The sequence below is a fragment of the Protopterus annectens genome, chromosome 9.part0 (genome assembly GCF_019279795.1).
Source record: "Protopterus annectens isolate FY-2018-M chromosome 9.part0, PAN1.0, whole genome shotgun sequence".
NCBI classification, from domain to species: Eukaryota; Metazoa; Chordata; order Ceratodontiformes; family Protopteridae; genus Protopterus; species Protopterus annectens.
In genome coordinates this window covers 1,694,660,322-1,694,676,124 of record NC_056743.1, presented here as the reverse complement: position 1 = coordinate 1,694,676,124, position 15,803 = coordinate 1,694,660,322, and the positions used below count along the sequence as shown (strand labels likewise).

Here is a 15,803-nt window from a genome sequence, read left to right as displayed (position 1 = left end):
CTTTTGCATATGTCACTCTTTTACTCTGATCACTTGTATTATCTTTCTTTTTTAAATCACCCTTTTTAAATTAGAAACTCTGCAAAAATGCTGTTTAGATGCATTTTGTGAAATCCGCTCGAATTGCATGTAAACCATGGTTTGAGCAGCTGGTTATGATTCTACCAACTGGAGTAAATGGTACTCAAACTTATAAACGACACTCATACTTCTCATATTAATCTTTCTGCCATGTCTTCATTTTTATCAGATTTGATGGCAGTACAGATATGCTTCTCCACAGAGAAGACACTGAAAGCTAGACGTTGATCTGTTTGCCATCAGTCTGAAAGCCATGACACCTCTTTTCATTTTGAAGTCTTTCAAACAACTGGCCCAGTAAGATATTAAAGGACTAGATGCCACTACACAAGTGGTAACTTCAATTCCACTCTTTCGACCCAGTAGTGTGTCCTCATAGACAAATGTAAGCCAGATGCCACTCTGTCACTCCACATACAGCAAGAACCACCCCGACACTTGAAGAGTAATATCACCAAGTAAGATTTTTTTCTGACGATCCCAAGCCAGCATTTGAGGTTGCACACACCCTTTCCCCACTCATGGCTATCACTGTTGTAAATGGATGCTTTTATTCAGCCCTGGTACGTTTAGCAATTTCATCACATTGTCAAAAGAATCTATTAAACACCATTGTTTAATTTTTTACTGTGAATATGACCCACTTGCTACACATGCTCACTTTGGGAAACAACTTCCAGCATTTCTCAACCACTACTGCAGTGCTTTTTTTCTGCCGAGCTTTTATTCTTGCGAAAAGTAGTTGAACTCTCCACTCCATTATCCCTGTATGGTTTGTTAAAATCAGTCTGTTTAGAATTTTGGAACATGTCTGAGCTGTCCATGTTAATTTGTCCCCTTTGAGTTTTAGATTTTTTTCTCTCCTGGCCAGGCTGTTTGCTATGCTTGATAATATCCTTTTGCCAAGTCATCCCCAGTTACAGACACATACCCTAGTTCTGCCTGTTAGCTTATTGTCATTCACATGAAGCAGTACACTTTTGGTGTGCCCCCAGAAACAGTACCTTTCCCCCTCCAAATGTGCAGTCTTGTGGCTGAGATTGATAATGGGAGCTGTAAATAAGAGGCCAGCAGAGTGTTACCTGCCCTTTTATTTATTACTCGCCCTTTTGCAAACAAGAATTAAGTGCTAGGAAAAGGTGCACTTTGTCTCACCTTACTGTTCTCACCAATGGCCTACTCCAGCCTTCACTAAGTAATGTTGCCTTTATAGTATGACTCCAAAAGCCCTTGCCCGTTATGAGAAGGGATGTCTCCTGCAAACATCTCACTTCTATGAACCCTGACTGGAATTCCAACAATTAGGATCCATTCATGAACATCTGTTGCGGAAGCCAATGAGATTTACACTTTGCACTAGTCTCCAGTCCATCAGGCATACTTCTTCAGTGAAGGGGATAAGACTGATTCCCCCCAACTCCCCACCCCAATTTTCTTGTTCACTTTATATCAGCATTTTCAACTGTATTTATTACAACATTGTTTATTATGCCCTTCATTTGCTATCGCTGTTGCCTACTTTTGTTTTTACTCCACTCCAAGTCTCCCTTCCTTGGTTCTTCTTTGTTTTTCAAGCATACCTATAAAAATATTTCTTCTTCATTATTGACCAGATGATGTTATTCCTCATGACGGGGCCTTTAGTACCACAATACACCAAGCAAAATTTGGAACAAGCAGTTTCACAGAGGGCACTGAAATTGCAGAACTGATCATGCATGTTAGTCACCAATATTCAGTGACAGACATGGTTTAGTTTAGAAAGGCACAACATTCTTTGTTTGTTAGGTTGCAACCTGCTTGTCCTGTCCCGTAAAGTCTAAATGTGCATACTAAATGTGCAATTTGAAAATACTCTTCTGTCAAAAAAAATGATATCTGATGCCCATTCGTCTAGCAGCAGAGATTTGTTTTTATTTAACCATGCAGCCTGGTGTCTGTCTGAAGGACAGCACCACAGAGCTGGTACAGATGTGATAAGCAAGTGAAACCTGTTATTCATATGTTGCTAATTCTTACTTGTAAAATACTAATTTGAGTGTTTTATCAAATTAACCATGTGACAGAGCATGCTTTCCTAAGAAACTTCAAGTTTTTACACTGGATAATTTCAATGTATTAGCCAAGGCTCAGATCTGCAGGACATATTTTTGTGTGCCTTTGTGCAAAATGGAGTGTGTCTTTAGACGGTTGTTGTCATTGTTTGTTTGTTGTTTTTTGCAATTTTGAAGAAAACATGATAAATACTAAGAACAGCATTAGTGGCATTTAGAACATTTATAGTTTGTTTGTAGTTGTTTTGGTTTTCATTTTACTCACCATTAAGAATGTTTGTAGTTGTTTTGGTTTTCATTTTACTTCCCATTAACATTCTGCTTCTTAATGTTCCTTTTTTTATTGTGCAGACATACAGAAGACCTGATAGTAACCCCTTTTGCTCAGGTACAGTAAATATTTTCCTGGCTAAGTAATACATTATACAATGTGCATATATTATTCATCTATAAATCGCATTGCTCTTTGTTCAGTTTTTATCCTGCAATAGCAACTGAAAATGACATAGATATCTGATAAGTCAGAATGCATGATGTAAGCTGCTTTTGACTCTTTGCAATATGTGACAGCAAAATGCACCCAAGTGTTTAGGCTGTAGTTTTAGGAACTTGCATTTTCAAGTTGTTATAGGACTGATGAAAAAAAATGAAAAATTTACCATGCCCAATGGTGCAATTGGAGTCACTGGGTAGTGCTGTGCAAGTAGTAAATCTGTACGATTCCTTGTAAAATGTATGATGTTTTTATTATCCCATGGTAGTGGTGGTGCAGCGGTAGCGTTGTCGCCTCACAGGAAGAGATTCTCCTGTTCGATTCTCGGCTGGAGTGCCTTCTGTGTGGAGTCTGCATGTCCTCCCTGTGGTCAACTGGTGTTCGAAAGACATGCGTAAATGGGCGTGCCTTCGTTGAAGGTTGGGCGTCGAGCTGGCACCTCGGCACCGTAAAAATCTACTCCCAATCATTAGCGGACCGGAGTTCCGCTGTGGCGACCCCTAACTGGGAAAAGCTGAAAGAAGTACAAATGAAAGACAACTATTAGTGTTAAATCTGTTGCTATGCTGTATGTCAGTCGTTATACACTTTACAAGGAATGTTATTTTCTTCTGAGTTGCTTTTGATTGAATATAACTGCATTTATTTGGTGATTCATTGTCTGACTGATTTATTGTGCTGCATTTGAATGTTGAAATCCAGTACAGACTACAGGAAACACCTACCCACTACAGACTGTCAAACAGCATATCCTAACAGTTGCATCATTAGAATTCCAGGTCACATGACATGGATTCTGGACGTAACTGGACAGTTGCTCAGCCTACAGTAAATACCAGTACAAGTTTAGTATGCTTAATAATGATTGTTCCACTAAAGTAACTAAAGCCTAGGTCATAATCAGAAAGCCAACCCTACATAATGATAGAATAATTACAGCAAAAAGAAGTGACAAAAAAATCTTTTCACATGATCTTTAAAAGCTTTATTTGTGCCACTGAATTTGATATCATGCAAGCCGAACATTTCTACTCATTCAAAAATAAAGATAGCTATAAAGAATACAAAATATAAATTGTAAAATGCAAAATGACCAAATTTAATATATAAGGGAGAGCACAAATACAGGAGAAATGCAGCTGTGTTTTATTATGAGCTGTAAGAAAAGCAGCACTGAATGCATATACAGAATTAAATCAAATATACATTAACCACAGACACAGTATCCAAACTGGGAAATGTTTGCATAGAGTTGCAGTTCCTTATTTATTTTTCTTAGAAAATCATTTAATACTGCTGTCTGCTAGTTGCTGTTGTATCCTTTTCTGAATCTTATGTAAGTTACAAGTTTGTGTATAGCATACATTTTGTGTGGTTATGCATTGACGTCAGCAAAGATGCGTAAATTACTAAAAACAAACTGCTGTGCAGAGAGTAGTGCAACCACTACTACCACAGTGCTAAACCTGTTTGGATGTGCAAGTTATTGTCCATTTGCAGAGGATAAGAACTAGCTTGGAGTCTGATCTGCTGTAGAATCACATAGTTGCAAATTTTCCTCATTAAGCAGTTCCAAAGAGGCTTACTAAATATAAATAGTGGAACTCGGTCAGCAATGAGCTGCAGTTAGGATGGCATTCATGTTGGACTGCTACCACCACATGGCACTCTGTAAGAAGGATGAGCATGCCATGGCCCACACTATATTCCTTAACTTGCATTCTTGTGTGATGTGGTACCTGCAACCAGTGCAAATAAGGATGGCTGACTCATCTTACAGTTTTATACTTGTGTTGTGTAGTAATGCGGTGCACAGTCACAGCAGTCCATGCATTGGTGTGGTAATGTGATGCACAGTCACAACAGCCCATGCATTGGTGTGGTAATGTGATGCACAGTCACAACAGTCCATGCATTGGTGTGGTAATGTGATGCACAGTCACAAAATCCATGCACTGCACCATATAACTTGCAATGGTTTCAGCAATGCACTGCTACAATGTACATGTGTGCATTGTCATAGTACCTGTGTCTACCTTGGCATCCTTTGGGTGCCAGGATCACATTCTCCTCTGCTGTGTACCTCATCACTGCTGTCACTTTTGTCACTGTCATGGGGTCACTAGGGTGCTAGTGTCTGGGCTGGAGCTTGTTCTCTGAGAACAGCCTGTGCAACTTGCTACCTGATTGTAGTTATGTGCAGCAGTCACAACCGATATTGCTTCACCTTGTCAGGTGCATACTCCAGTGCCCCTCTCAAAGTGTCACAAATCTAAAAGGGGTCTTGAGATAACTGAGTACACATTCTACAGCAACACAAGTCTAGCAATGGACAACATTATAACAGTGTTTACTTGATAACTGTGGTTACCCCACTGAGATCATCATCCTTTATGCAAGAGGTATCCAGTATCAGGTGAGATGTTAAATAATTTTTCTTTTGGGGGAGTTGATACTATGCATCATAAAAATAAAGTACGTCTTAAACATTACTGCCCACTCTGCTTCCTGTCCTTACCAGCAAGATGCTCCTTTGGAAATTCACAATGCAAAAAGCATCAGCAGAGTCTGCCCAGTGCTGTATGTTTCCATGGGCTTTCTGTTGAATGTGACAGACCTGTAATGTGCAGAAGGGCAAAAAATTGCAGCAAAATTTAAAAATTGCCGTAATGCTATTAAAGCAGTTTTTGTAAAAGGCAAATTCTCCTTTATCACCCACCATAACAAATTGGTCCCCCCAAAGCCCTGCTATTTATGTATACTAACTCGAAACTAGCTATAGCTTGACTAAAGGGAGGATTCCACACCTCATCTTTAGGCTTACTATGTGTGTGTGTGTGTGTGTGTGTGTGTGTGTGTGTGTGTGTGTGTATATATATATATATATATATATATATATATATATATATATATGCGTGTGTGTGTGTGTGTGTGTGTGTGTGTGTGTGTGTGTGTGTGTGTGTGTGTGTGTGTGTGTGTGTCTGTATATGTATGTGTTTTAATTTTTGTGGGCTTTTCACATTCTTGACTCGAAATTCTGAAATTCGAGATTTCCTTATTTTGAGTTTAAGAAGTGGACCCATATATTGACATATATATAGATATATCTCTATATATAGATAGAGAGACACACAACGCATAACTCTCTCTCTCTCTCTCTCTCTATATATATATATATATATATATATATATATATATATATATATTTATTTTTTTTTTTCTTTCACACACTAAATTTGCATAATGGAGAATTGCAATTTTTAGTCCTTCCAATTTCAAAAGAAACCTGTTGGCATCATGCACGTTGGCAGTATATTGAACAGAAATGTCTGTTATAAGGCCATATGCATTGCATACAATTTGTCAATAAAAGAAATGTCAACCCTTCTTCTTTACTTTTATGTATTCGTATGTGAACTGGACAGTTCCTTGACAACATGTATACACTAAGTGGCACCTGACTGACAGGAGTAGGAGGAGAACAGTATTATAGAAGCCATATGTAGTGGTGGATCCCTATCTGATACTCGAGTTGCAGATTGCTGAAGACCATATGGCCAAGACCATATGTCCAAAGTTTTGCATCCTTGAAAAAAAGTAACATCACAAAAATGAAATAAAACAACTTACCATGACATTTTTGCAAGCCCCCCTGCACCCCCCCACACCCCCTGCTACTTAAATATACCAACTCTGAGACCGCATTACAGTGAGAAAAAAATGCAAATCCTGAGTTCTGCTCTGTATGACCATCTTAATACAAAGTGTTCGAGCTTGCAAAACTTTGGGCATATGGTCTTCGGTGTTCTGCAACTCGAGCATATGATAGGGATCTGTGGTAGTAAATCTGTCTTGAGGTATCCTGAAGAACCACCTGTGATCTTCCATGAGCTTATCCAGGAACTTATCCAGTATCCAGGACACAATGCCTGGAGGGGGGTCACTGCACATCCCTGTTGAATGCTGGATAATCCCTGGGGCCACAATACTCAAGATAGCATATTCCTTAATTTCCAAGAGAACAGATGAGCTGTGCATTGCTTAATCTGTCTGGCATGGTTGGCATATATGTCAGACGGTCCTCATTCACTCATGGTCCACTCTAATCAGTCGCTGATCTGTTGGTCAGTTAGGCTATGGTATGTGAGTCAGTGAGGTTATTGGGGATCTTGCCATGAAGCATGTCTTGTTGTTATAAGTCTCTGTATTTAGTGGAGTAAATAAAGGTGGTCCAGGTGACATGAATCTGTTGCCATCCACAACATGTCTGCTTTGGTAATTGGTATTTTACTGCTTGCTGAGCAGTTTACCTTCTCAATTTTTTTGCAGGCAATATGCATCCATAATTTGTCTAAATTGCAACACATGTGCTTCATAACATATTTGCATGCATTATTATCCCATGTAACTACACTTAATATCATGGGATATCTCCCAGCACAAGTCTTCTTTTTCAAGACGTGCCCTGTGCATGTCTCTGGACCGTACAAAAGTACTTTTTGTACAATGCAAATCATTTCTAAATCTCAGCTGCAGTCAGATGCTTTATTAGGTATATGGTTAGGTATACAGTTCTGTGAATTAATATCAGATTAGAGAAAATGTGGTCCACTCTATAGTTACAGTGATGATATGTAGGAAAAATTTAGATAAATTAGTATCTGAATTAAAGATCTTTCTTAAGTCATCTAGATCAAAATTAAAAAAATGAAATAAAAATAATGCATCTAATTATGAGACTCAAGCTTGGCTGATGCTTCTTTCTAATAAGGGATTAATGGTTGTACTGAAGTTTTTTGTAAACACGCAACAGCAAGCTTGAATGTAGAGTAATGGGGTAGCCTTATGGAGCATCTGGATGTGAATTGCTTTGCTAGCCTGGATGTTTTGGCAGGTAACATAATGACTACAAACTCAGTAGGACACCTGAAAGCAAAGCTGAGTTGTTCTAAGCAACAGAAATTGTAGTAGCCTTTGCAGTTTAGGGAAGTAAATGCCAAAAAGGAGCAGTCCTGGGACTGATCCCTGAGTGACTCCACTTGTGATTGGCCTCTTTGTGGAGGTGAATTCACTGATTCTAACTTCCTGGGTCCCATCTGCGAGCCAGCTGGCTATCCACTGGGTGACAAAAGGGTTTATACCTAACTTCTTGAGTTTGTCAACAATGCCCGAGTGGGATATTTTGTCAAATGCCTTACCCAGGTCAGGGTAGGCAGTGTGAACCATTTTGCCCTCATCCATTGCTTTGGTGACCAGGTTGAGTAGCCATAACCTGCCCTTGATGAAACCAAACTGTGTTGCATCCAGTGTCTAGAAGGTTCCTATGTCATTATCGATCATTTCCATGATTACTTCTTTGCATGGCTTTGCATATGAGACTAGAGAGACTTATGGGTCTGTAATTTCCAGGGTCTGTATATGGCCCAACTGTGTGCAAAGGGAGGACTGCCTTTCTCCATTTATGTGGCATGAAGCGTGTTTGGAGGCTACAGTTAAATAGCGATTCCAGAGGTCCTGTTAGGTCATGTTTCATGCTATTTAGAAAGCTTCCTGGAATATTATCAGGGCCCATTGATGCAGTGTTCTTGGCCTTAGAGAGAGCATTAAGGACCTGTTCTGTACTGAGTAGGCGGGGTTATATTTGATGGTATTTTCTTAGAGGAAGTTGAGGGGAAGAAAGGGGTAAAGTTGGAGCTGAATTTGTCAGCCAGTAGGTTTGCTATATCTTCTGGCCCAGTATAGGTGTCTTCATTTACAATGAGCTCTGCACACAATTGCGTACTGCCTTTGAGGTTGCAAACATAGATAAAGAATGCTTTGTGGTTATCCTTGGCCTGGGAGGACAAATTTACCTCAGATTTGGCTTTGGTAGATTTTATTTGTGCTCCGAGTTGTTTGCTTAGTTTGATGAAAGTGCTTTTATCCTGCTGGGTCCTGCACCTCCTAATTTTTGCCATGATTTTCTTCCTCCTGTTATACAGCCTACTGATTTTGTGATTTCACTAAGGTGGCTTGCTTTTTGAGTTAGTTCTGTACTTTCAGGTGGGTACTTGTATGTTATAGGGCTTATGTAAACAGTTCCACTTTGGCAGCAGTGTTCTCAGGGTTTATGGGGCTTGATATTTGCCAGGTTATCACTTACCAATAGGAATTTAGATTTAGAGTGGTTCCTGAATGTTCTAGGGTTAGCTGGGGTTCCAGGTTTTATTTTTACTTCAAAGGAGAATATGTAGTCGTCTGGCCTTGCTAGAGAAGACATTACACTGGGGAGTGTGCAGCAGTTTCTCATATTAGTGATGCATAAATCCATTATATATGCACCCCTGTCAGTGTGTGGACAACCTGGTCCAGGGAGTTTGTGTTTACAAAATCCAAGACTCTCTGCACTTATACACTTTATGCCATATATGATTCCCAGTTAATAGTGGGGTAAGTAAAGTTGCTCATGAATATGGTATTGGGTTTGTTGGTGACTGTTTGCAACACGTTTAAATACTTATAATTAATTTATTGTGTCATAGAGGGGCTTCTAGCTTTGAAGGAAGTTGTATGGGATTTTTCCTATGGTGAGTTGAATGTGGAGAAGCTGAAATGCATTGTCCTGTTTGACCAGCCTTGAGCTGACTAAAAGACAGGTTTGGGAGCAAAGTCCTTCAGAGCTTTCCTGCCTGCAGAAAGAGGGAGACTGAGCCCTGAAAGGACAATGCTAGGAATAACAAAAAAATAAATGTCCACACCCTGGAATAAAAAACACACCAAAAAGAAGGGAGAGGGAGGCAAGGAATGGCTACTGCAGCAGTGATCATTAGAACCTCTACTGTTATGTTAAGTTCAACTTGCACAATGGTACTATGTTTTTTGTATTGATCGCTGCTGCAGTAGCCTTAGCTATAAGGGTAGAATACCATAGCTAACTATATCTGGGAGGTGAAAGGAGTGGGGTCCAGGGGCCCCTAGAGAATGGTCATAGCAAATCATGCTCTAGATCTAGAGAAGATATCCAGTTTATAGTGCTTTGTAAAAGTATGTACAGTGGACCAAGTATCAGCTTCTAGAATATGTCTAAAATCCAACCTTTTCCAAAAAGCCATAGTAGAAGCCAAGGCCTTTGAAGCATGAGCCTTGACCCTGCCTGGAATGTATTTGTCGAGGTGAGTATAATAACAGCCATTTGAAAATAGGCTGTTTTGACACCATTTGTCCTTTCTTCTTACCTTCACAAGAAATGAACAATTGATCCAGTTATCTGAAAGGCTTATTTCTGTTAAGATTGTACTTGAGTTGTCTGTGGACACCCAAGGTATGGAGTATTCTTTCTTCTTCATTTTTAGGTTCTGGAAAGAAAACAGGGAGATGGATAGCTTGACTTAAAGTAAACTCGCATACCACTTCAGGCATGGAAGAAAGATTAGCTTTCAAAGAAACCCTGTCCATGTGTCAAATGAGGTAGGGGTGACTCACCATAAGAGCTTGCAACTCAGATACCCTTCTTGCAGAGGACAGAGCAATCAGTTAAAGTGTTTCCATTAAAGTCAGCCTGGTTAGATGGTTCAAATGGAAAAAGTTTCTCTAACACAAAATTAAGATCCCAAAGAGGGCCCAATGGTTTACTTGGAGGCCTCATCTGCAAACCCCTTTCAAGAGCATTTTGACACGCAACTGCCTTGAAAGAAGAGGATTCATTCGCAGACATGCTGAAATGGCCGATAAGTAAACCTTGACAGAGAAATAAGAAAGGCCATAGGATAGTAACTCACACAAATATTGTAAAACCAGAGAACAACTAGCTCTGAATTATTGCTGGTTATGTTGTTAGCAACAACTAGAAAACCTTTTCCATTTGCCAAGATATGATTTTCTAGTAGCAGTCTTTCGTGCCTCCATTAGAACCTGCTGCACGTCACCAGCAGAGAGGTGCCTAAAAGGAATTAAGACCTTTTCTTCTAGGCAGCCAAATGAAGATGATTGAAGTTGGGATGTATCAAACTTCCCTGATCTTGTGTGAGTAGATCCATTCTGTGAGGAAGCTTGTGGTAATTGCCCCTGGCCATGTCTAAAAGAAGGGAGAACATCGGTTTCCTGGGCCAGAAGGAAGTCACCATAGTGATCCTGGGGGATTCCTTTTAAATATTCAGAAGTAACCTGGATATTAGTGGAAAGTGTAGAAAAACATACAGGAACAATCCCGCCCAAAGAAAAGAAAATGCATCTGTCTTCCAGGCCTTCTTGCATGGAGTCCTGGAACAGTATTTTGCTATCTGATAGTTCAGAGGAGAGACAAAGAGGTCTACCTGAGGAACTCCCTACAAATGGAGCAAATTGTGGAAGACCTCCAGATCTAGTTTCCATTCATGAGGGTTTGCCTTGGTGTCCTGCTTAGCTTACCTACCACACAGTTTTGCACTGACAGAATACAGGATGCCTGTAAAGTGAGATTGTACTGTGACGCTATATCCCAATCTAACATGTCTACTCTGCAAAGAGGGTATGACCTGCCCCCCCCCCTTGCTTATTGACATACCACATCACTGTAGTATTGTTTGTAACCACTTGAAGAAGTCTCGGGGACTAAAAATGGTTCTGAGAATTGACTGCCGTGATCAGGCCAAGCATCTCCTTGATATTTACTTGCTTGCATATGTTCTTGGTATCCCACACCCCGTGAACTTTTATCTATCCCGAAACTGCTCCCCTAGCAAAGTCTGAAGCATCTGTGATGACTAACTGCTTTTGAGCAGGGGGAGAGAAGGAGAGACCTTGATTTAAAAGATATCCATTATCTCCACCAAGGGATTTTTCTTCTGACAAACCCCAATACTGGGATCTGAAAAGATAAAGGGCATTGATGCTAAGACCAAAGAGATTTCAGATACCCCTGTATCTTTCTCATGTGGAGTCTTGCTAAAGGAATCATGAAAATCAGAGATGCCATGAGACGCAAAGTCCAGAAGTATTCACTCACAGTGACTGAAGTCTGATTGGAAAAACTTAGAAATAGAACTAAATAAACATCTGTTTCCTCCAGTAGAAGAAGAGCTCTTTGAACTGAGGTGTCTAGTTGACATCCCAGGAACACACTCCTGTTTGAGGGAGTCAAGAAATACTTTTGAATGTTCTTTTAATCCCGGCTTGTGCAAGAGAACTCTCACCCAAAATAGAGAGAGAGATTTCTGACATTTTGAAGAAAGGCTTTGCAAAGATAAGCAAATAATCTAAATGCAGACAAATGTGGACACCCTGCAACCTGCAATGAGCTATAACTGGAGCTAGACCTTTTGTGAACACTCTTGGTGCAGTGGATAGCCTAAAGGGTAAGGCAGAGAACTGAAGTGTGATTCAGACATACGAAACCATGAGAAATGCCTGAAGCATGGATGAATATGAGTGCGTATTTGAGGATAAGAACCTTTTAAATTTAGTGTTACCAGGACAATTGATAGAGGAAGAAGAGGAAGCAGGTTGTGAAGTGGCAACATTTAAAATTTAGACACTAACACAAACAGGTTTAGGAAAGAGGTGCAACTGGTTCTGTCACTTCTTGGGACAGCATGTGATGAAGAAACAAAACAGTCTGATTTACAGGATGAGGAATGACCCCCTGGGAAGGAGGAATTTTCTCCCACTGCCATCTGTAATGATTTTCTGAATCCATTTTTGTGAAACAGTATTTTGCCAAAAAGAAAAAATGAAGATTCAGACTTTCTGGAAGAGAAAGAGGGCCAGAGTGGAAGGAGGTCACAAGGTCATCAGAACAGTCATTCAATCTTTTTGGACTGTTCTTAGTTTTGGGAGGTTTGAGATTTCTTTTTAGAACCCCCTTGCCACTTCTTCTTAAATGTCAGTTTACCTGAATTTTCTTGAGATTGTATCTTCTGTTTTTGCCAAAATTGGATGAGGAGAAGGAAAATCCCTTGGGAAATCTGGAAAAGGAGGGCTGAAAAATCATAGAGACGCCTTGGATCAGCTTTCCCCTTTCATCACACTGTTTGATCAACTCTACAGCAGAAGGGGCAATCACTATATTTCTATCCAAGGGAGAATTTAAAATCTCATTATTAACATCATCTAGAAAGTTCTGAGAATGCAGTCAAGCAAACCTCCTAAACACCATACCAGAGGCCATAGCCCTGTAAGAAATATCAACAGAATTGTAAATATCAACAGTCATACACACACTGCAAACAATGTGCAACTGAAGAGACTAACTTATTTAAAGCAGATTTTTCATCATAGCAAGAAACTGCTGATAAAATATTCCTCATACTTTCACAATATGTCAGAATAACTTTTAACATACAAGCCTGACAATTTATAATTCAAAACTTCAGAAGTATACAATTTTTCGTATACCTCTCAATAATGTCCCCATTCTTATTAGAAGAAGTAGGATTGGAATTAAGTGCTTAGAAGCAGAGGAGTCAATTAAGGCTGTAGCTGCTGGGTTAGGTTTGGGAATCGTCTTTAAAAATTTAAAGAGTGAGGAACGTTATGCATCCTATCTGCCTATTTAGGGACAGCTGGCCAAGTATCAGGAAAATTCAAGGCAGTAAAACACACATCCTCTAAAGCACACTAGACATGAGGAATGGTTGTAGGTTTGGAAAAATCCTTCTGTGATAGCTCATAATACTTTTTGAGGGACTGAGTCACTTCATTGTTCTCGCACTGAAAATACTGGGACATTGTTGCAATAGTCTTTAAGATAAATAGAACCCTGCACAAGGAGACTCAGAAAGAGAGCTTTCATCTGTGTCTGAATTAGAAATCTAAGGACAAAATCTTGAATCCACCCCTGCATCTTCCTTTTCAGATTCAGAATCTTGAGTCTCTTCAGGAAAGGAGGCATCTCTCTTTTTAATTTAGCAGAAACTACTCTAAAAGAAGGATCAATAGCCTGAATCAAACCTTGAGCCAGTCCCAGTAAACTACTCTTATCCAAAGAAATTTGAAGAAAAGTAGATACATGTTTGTTTTTTTTGTTTCCTTTTCACCAAAAGAATTGGGTCAACCATGTTACTAATGGCAGCCGTTGCTTCCCCAGGGATGGACACAGCATTATGACACAACATGGAGACCTTACCTGTTCCCTCTCTCAGGATCAACAAGAGTGGTTCTTCTCTGCCCACTGAGGGGGACCCCAGCAGCCACAGAGGACATAGTGGCTGTAGCTGTTACACTAGAAGGATCTGGGGTAAAAGATAAGTGGTCTGAGGTATAACAAATGACCACAGCAGAGTTACCCACCTATGGCTGAGGAAAGCTGCTAGCCTGCTGTGGCAGTAAAGACTGTTTTCCTAACTTTTTTTTTTTTTTGTGGCTGGTGGAAGGACTGACTGTGGGAGTGACCATCTGTTCCATGGTCAAAGCCAAAAATGGTGCCTCTATCCTGGGGAAAACAAGTAACAATGCCAGTAGAACCACCATTCCACAAAAGTTACTTTTTTGACAGAAAAAACATAGTTAAAAGTACTTTCTCCACAGAAAATATTTTATCAGTTAAATAACACTACTTTTAAACTTACAGAAACAATGAGTACTCCGTTTAAAAGTATGTTCCATTCTCCAGACATTCCACAACACTCCTAGCATTAAAATAATTTTCCTAAAGAGGAAAGTAATAAATCATCAGTAAAGAATAAGACAATGGAAGGTTTCTCCTAAAAGAGAACTTATCTGTCCAGCTATGGAAGGCACATGCCGACCTTCGATCCTCAGATGCCTCAGAGGATCATACTCTTCAGCGGCAGGAAAGCACTGAAGGGTTTTTGTCTTTCAATCAGCTCAGCTCGAGCTGCTTGACAGTTTGGGTGCATGAAAGGTGCCCTCAAACTTTAGAAGCAGGATGGCTGTTATATCCTTGGCAGGATATAACCCATATAATAAGCCACATTTGTACGAAATGTTTAATCTGTTATGGAATTGTTTGTCCTACTTGCACAAACGTTGTTTTCTGTTGTATTTTAACAAGTATACAACATTTTGCAGTGCATTGAACTTTTTGATATGTCTAAAAAGATTTGTATTGAAAGTTCCAGTGTTTGGATGCCATAGAGAATTCTGCAGACATATCATGAAAGATGCCACACTGCAACAATACAAGCATGCAAGGTGTAGTTAATGATTATTATGTGCTAGATCTTGTGTATATGTAAAGTAAATAAATAAATGAGCCCTAATAGTTAGGGGAGAATTCTTAAAGGATAAAAGTGAGCCCTAAGAGTTAGGGGACAGTTCTTAAAGAATGAAAAGTGACAAGTGGTGCCCCTCAAGGATTTGTTCCAAGTCCTACCATATGTAATGTTTTCAATTCTGCCTTGTAATATCATAGGATCGTAAGAAGTTACTAGGCTAGTGGTCATAGGGCTCTTACAAGCCTAGCCAAGTTCTACCATAATTTCCACGATCAATACCTATTGCCCTGTCCAAGAGGGACACAGGTGGAACCCCCAGGGTGAATTTATGGTTACCCATCCAATCATCCAGATTGCGTTTTAAAAGGGCTAATGAGGTGCTCTGTTTGACATGAAGTGGGAGTCTTTTCCAAAGGTGTGGTAACCTCTTGGAGACAAATCTGTCCCTCCAGCAGATTCTATTAATGTCACATACCAATTTAAGGTCTGTAGAGCAAGTAATCCATATAATATTTGACTTGCAGATATGCAGCATTTACAGTAAAGCAAGGTCAGAGATCGCCTTATATGCAAGGCAGAGATCGCATCTGAGTCTGTATAAAACATAATAAAGTGACAGTAATTTCAGATGATCCACACAGGACAGATGCTGAAGACCTTGAATTTTCCTTGCAAGGAACCTCCATGGCCTCTCCAATTGCTGCAGGTGCTGGAAAGGTACATACTAAAAGGGGCGTTGTACTCAGTTATTAGCCTGATGAGGGAAGAGTACAGGGAGGTTATAACTTCTTTTTTTGTGGAGGCAATGCCCTTATGAGATGAGCAATGCAGAATGCCCTTCTTGCAGCTTTCTTTGTCAATGATAATTTATTGCAACTTCTTTTGCTTCTTGTTTGTTTGTGTCTTTCGACTTTTCCCAGTTAGGGGTCGCCACAGCGGAACTCCGGTCCGCTAATGATTGTTTCCAAAATCATATGTAAACAATTTGTATTATTTCTGCAGTGGCTTGCGCTCAAAAAATGGTATTTATACCCAGTCATACTT

At 39.8% G+C, this 15,803-nt stretch overlaps 1 protein-coding gene across 2 annotated transcripts in view; it reads left to right on the top strand.

Annotated features, from left to right (window-relative positions):
• The window catches only part of PDE4A (phosphodiesterase 4A), a 1,515,730-nt gene that overhangs the window by 834,628 nt on the left and 665,299 nt on the right, over window positions 1-15,803 (top strand). For both annotated transcript variants that reach the window (XM_044084565.1, XM_044084567.1), the window contains exon 3: window positions 2,487-2,523. In XM_044084565.1, the coding sequence (XP_043940500.1) occupies window positions 2,487-2,523 (37 nt within the window). The remainder of the gene's footprint in view (window positions 1-2,486; window positions 2,524-15,803) is intronic.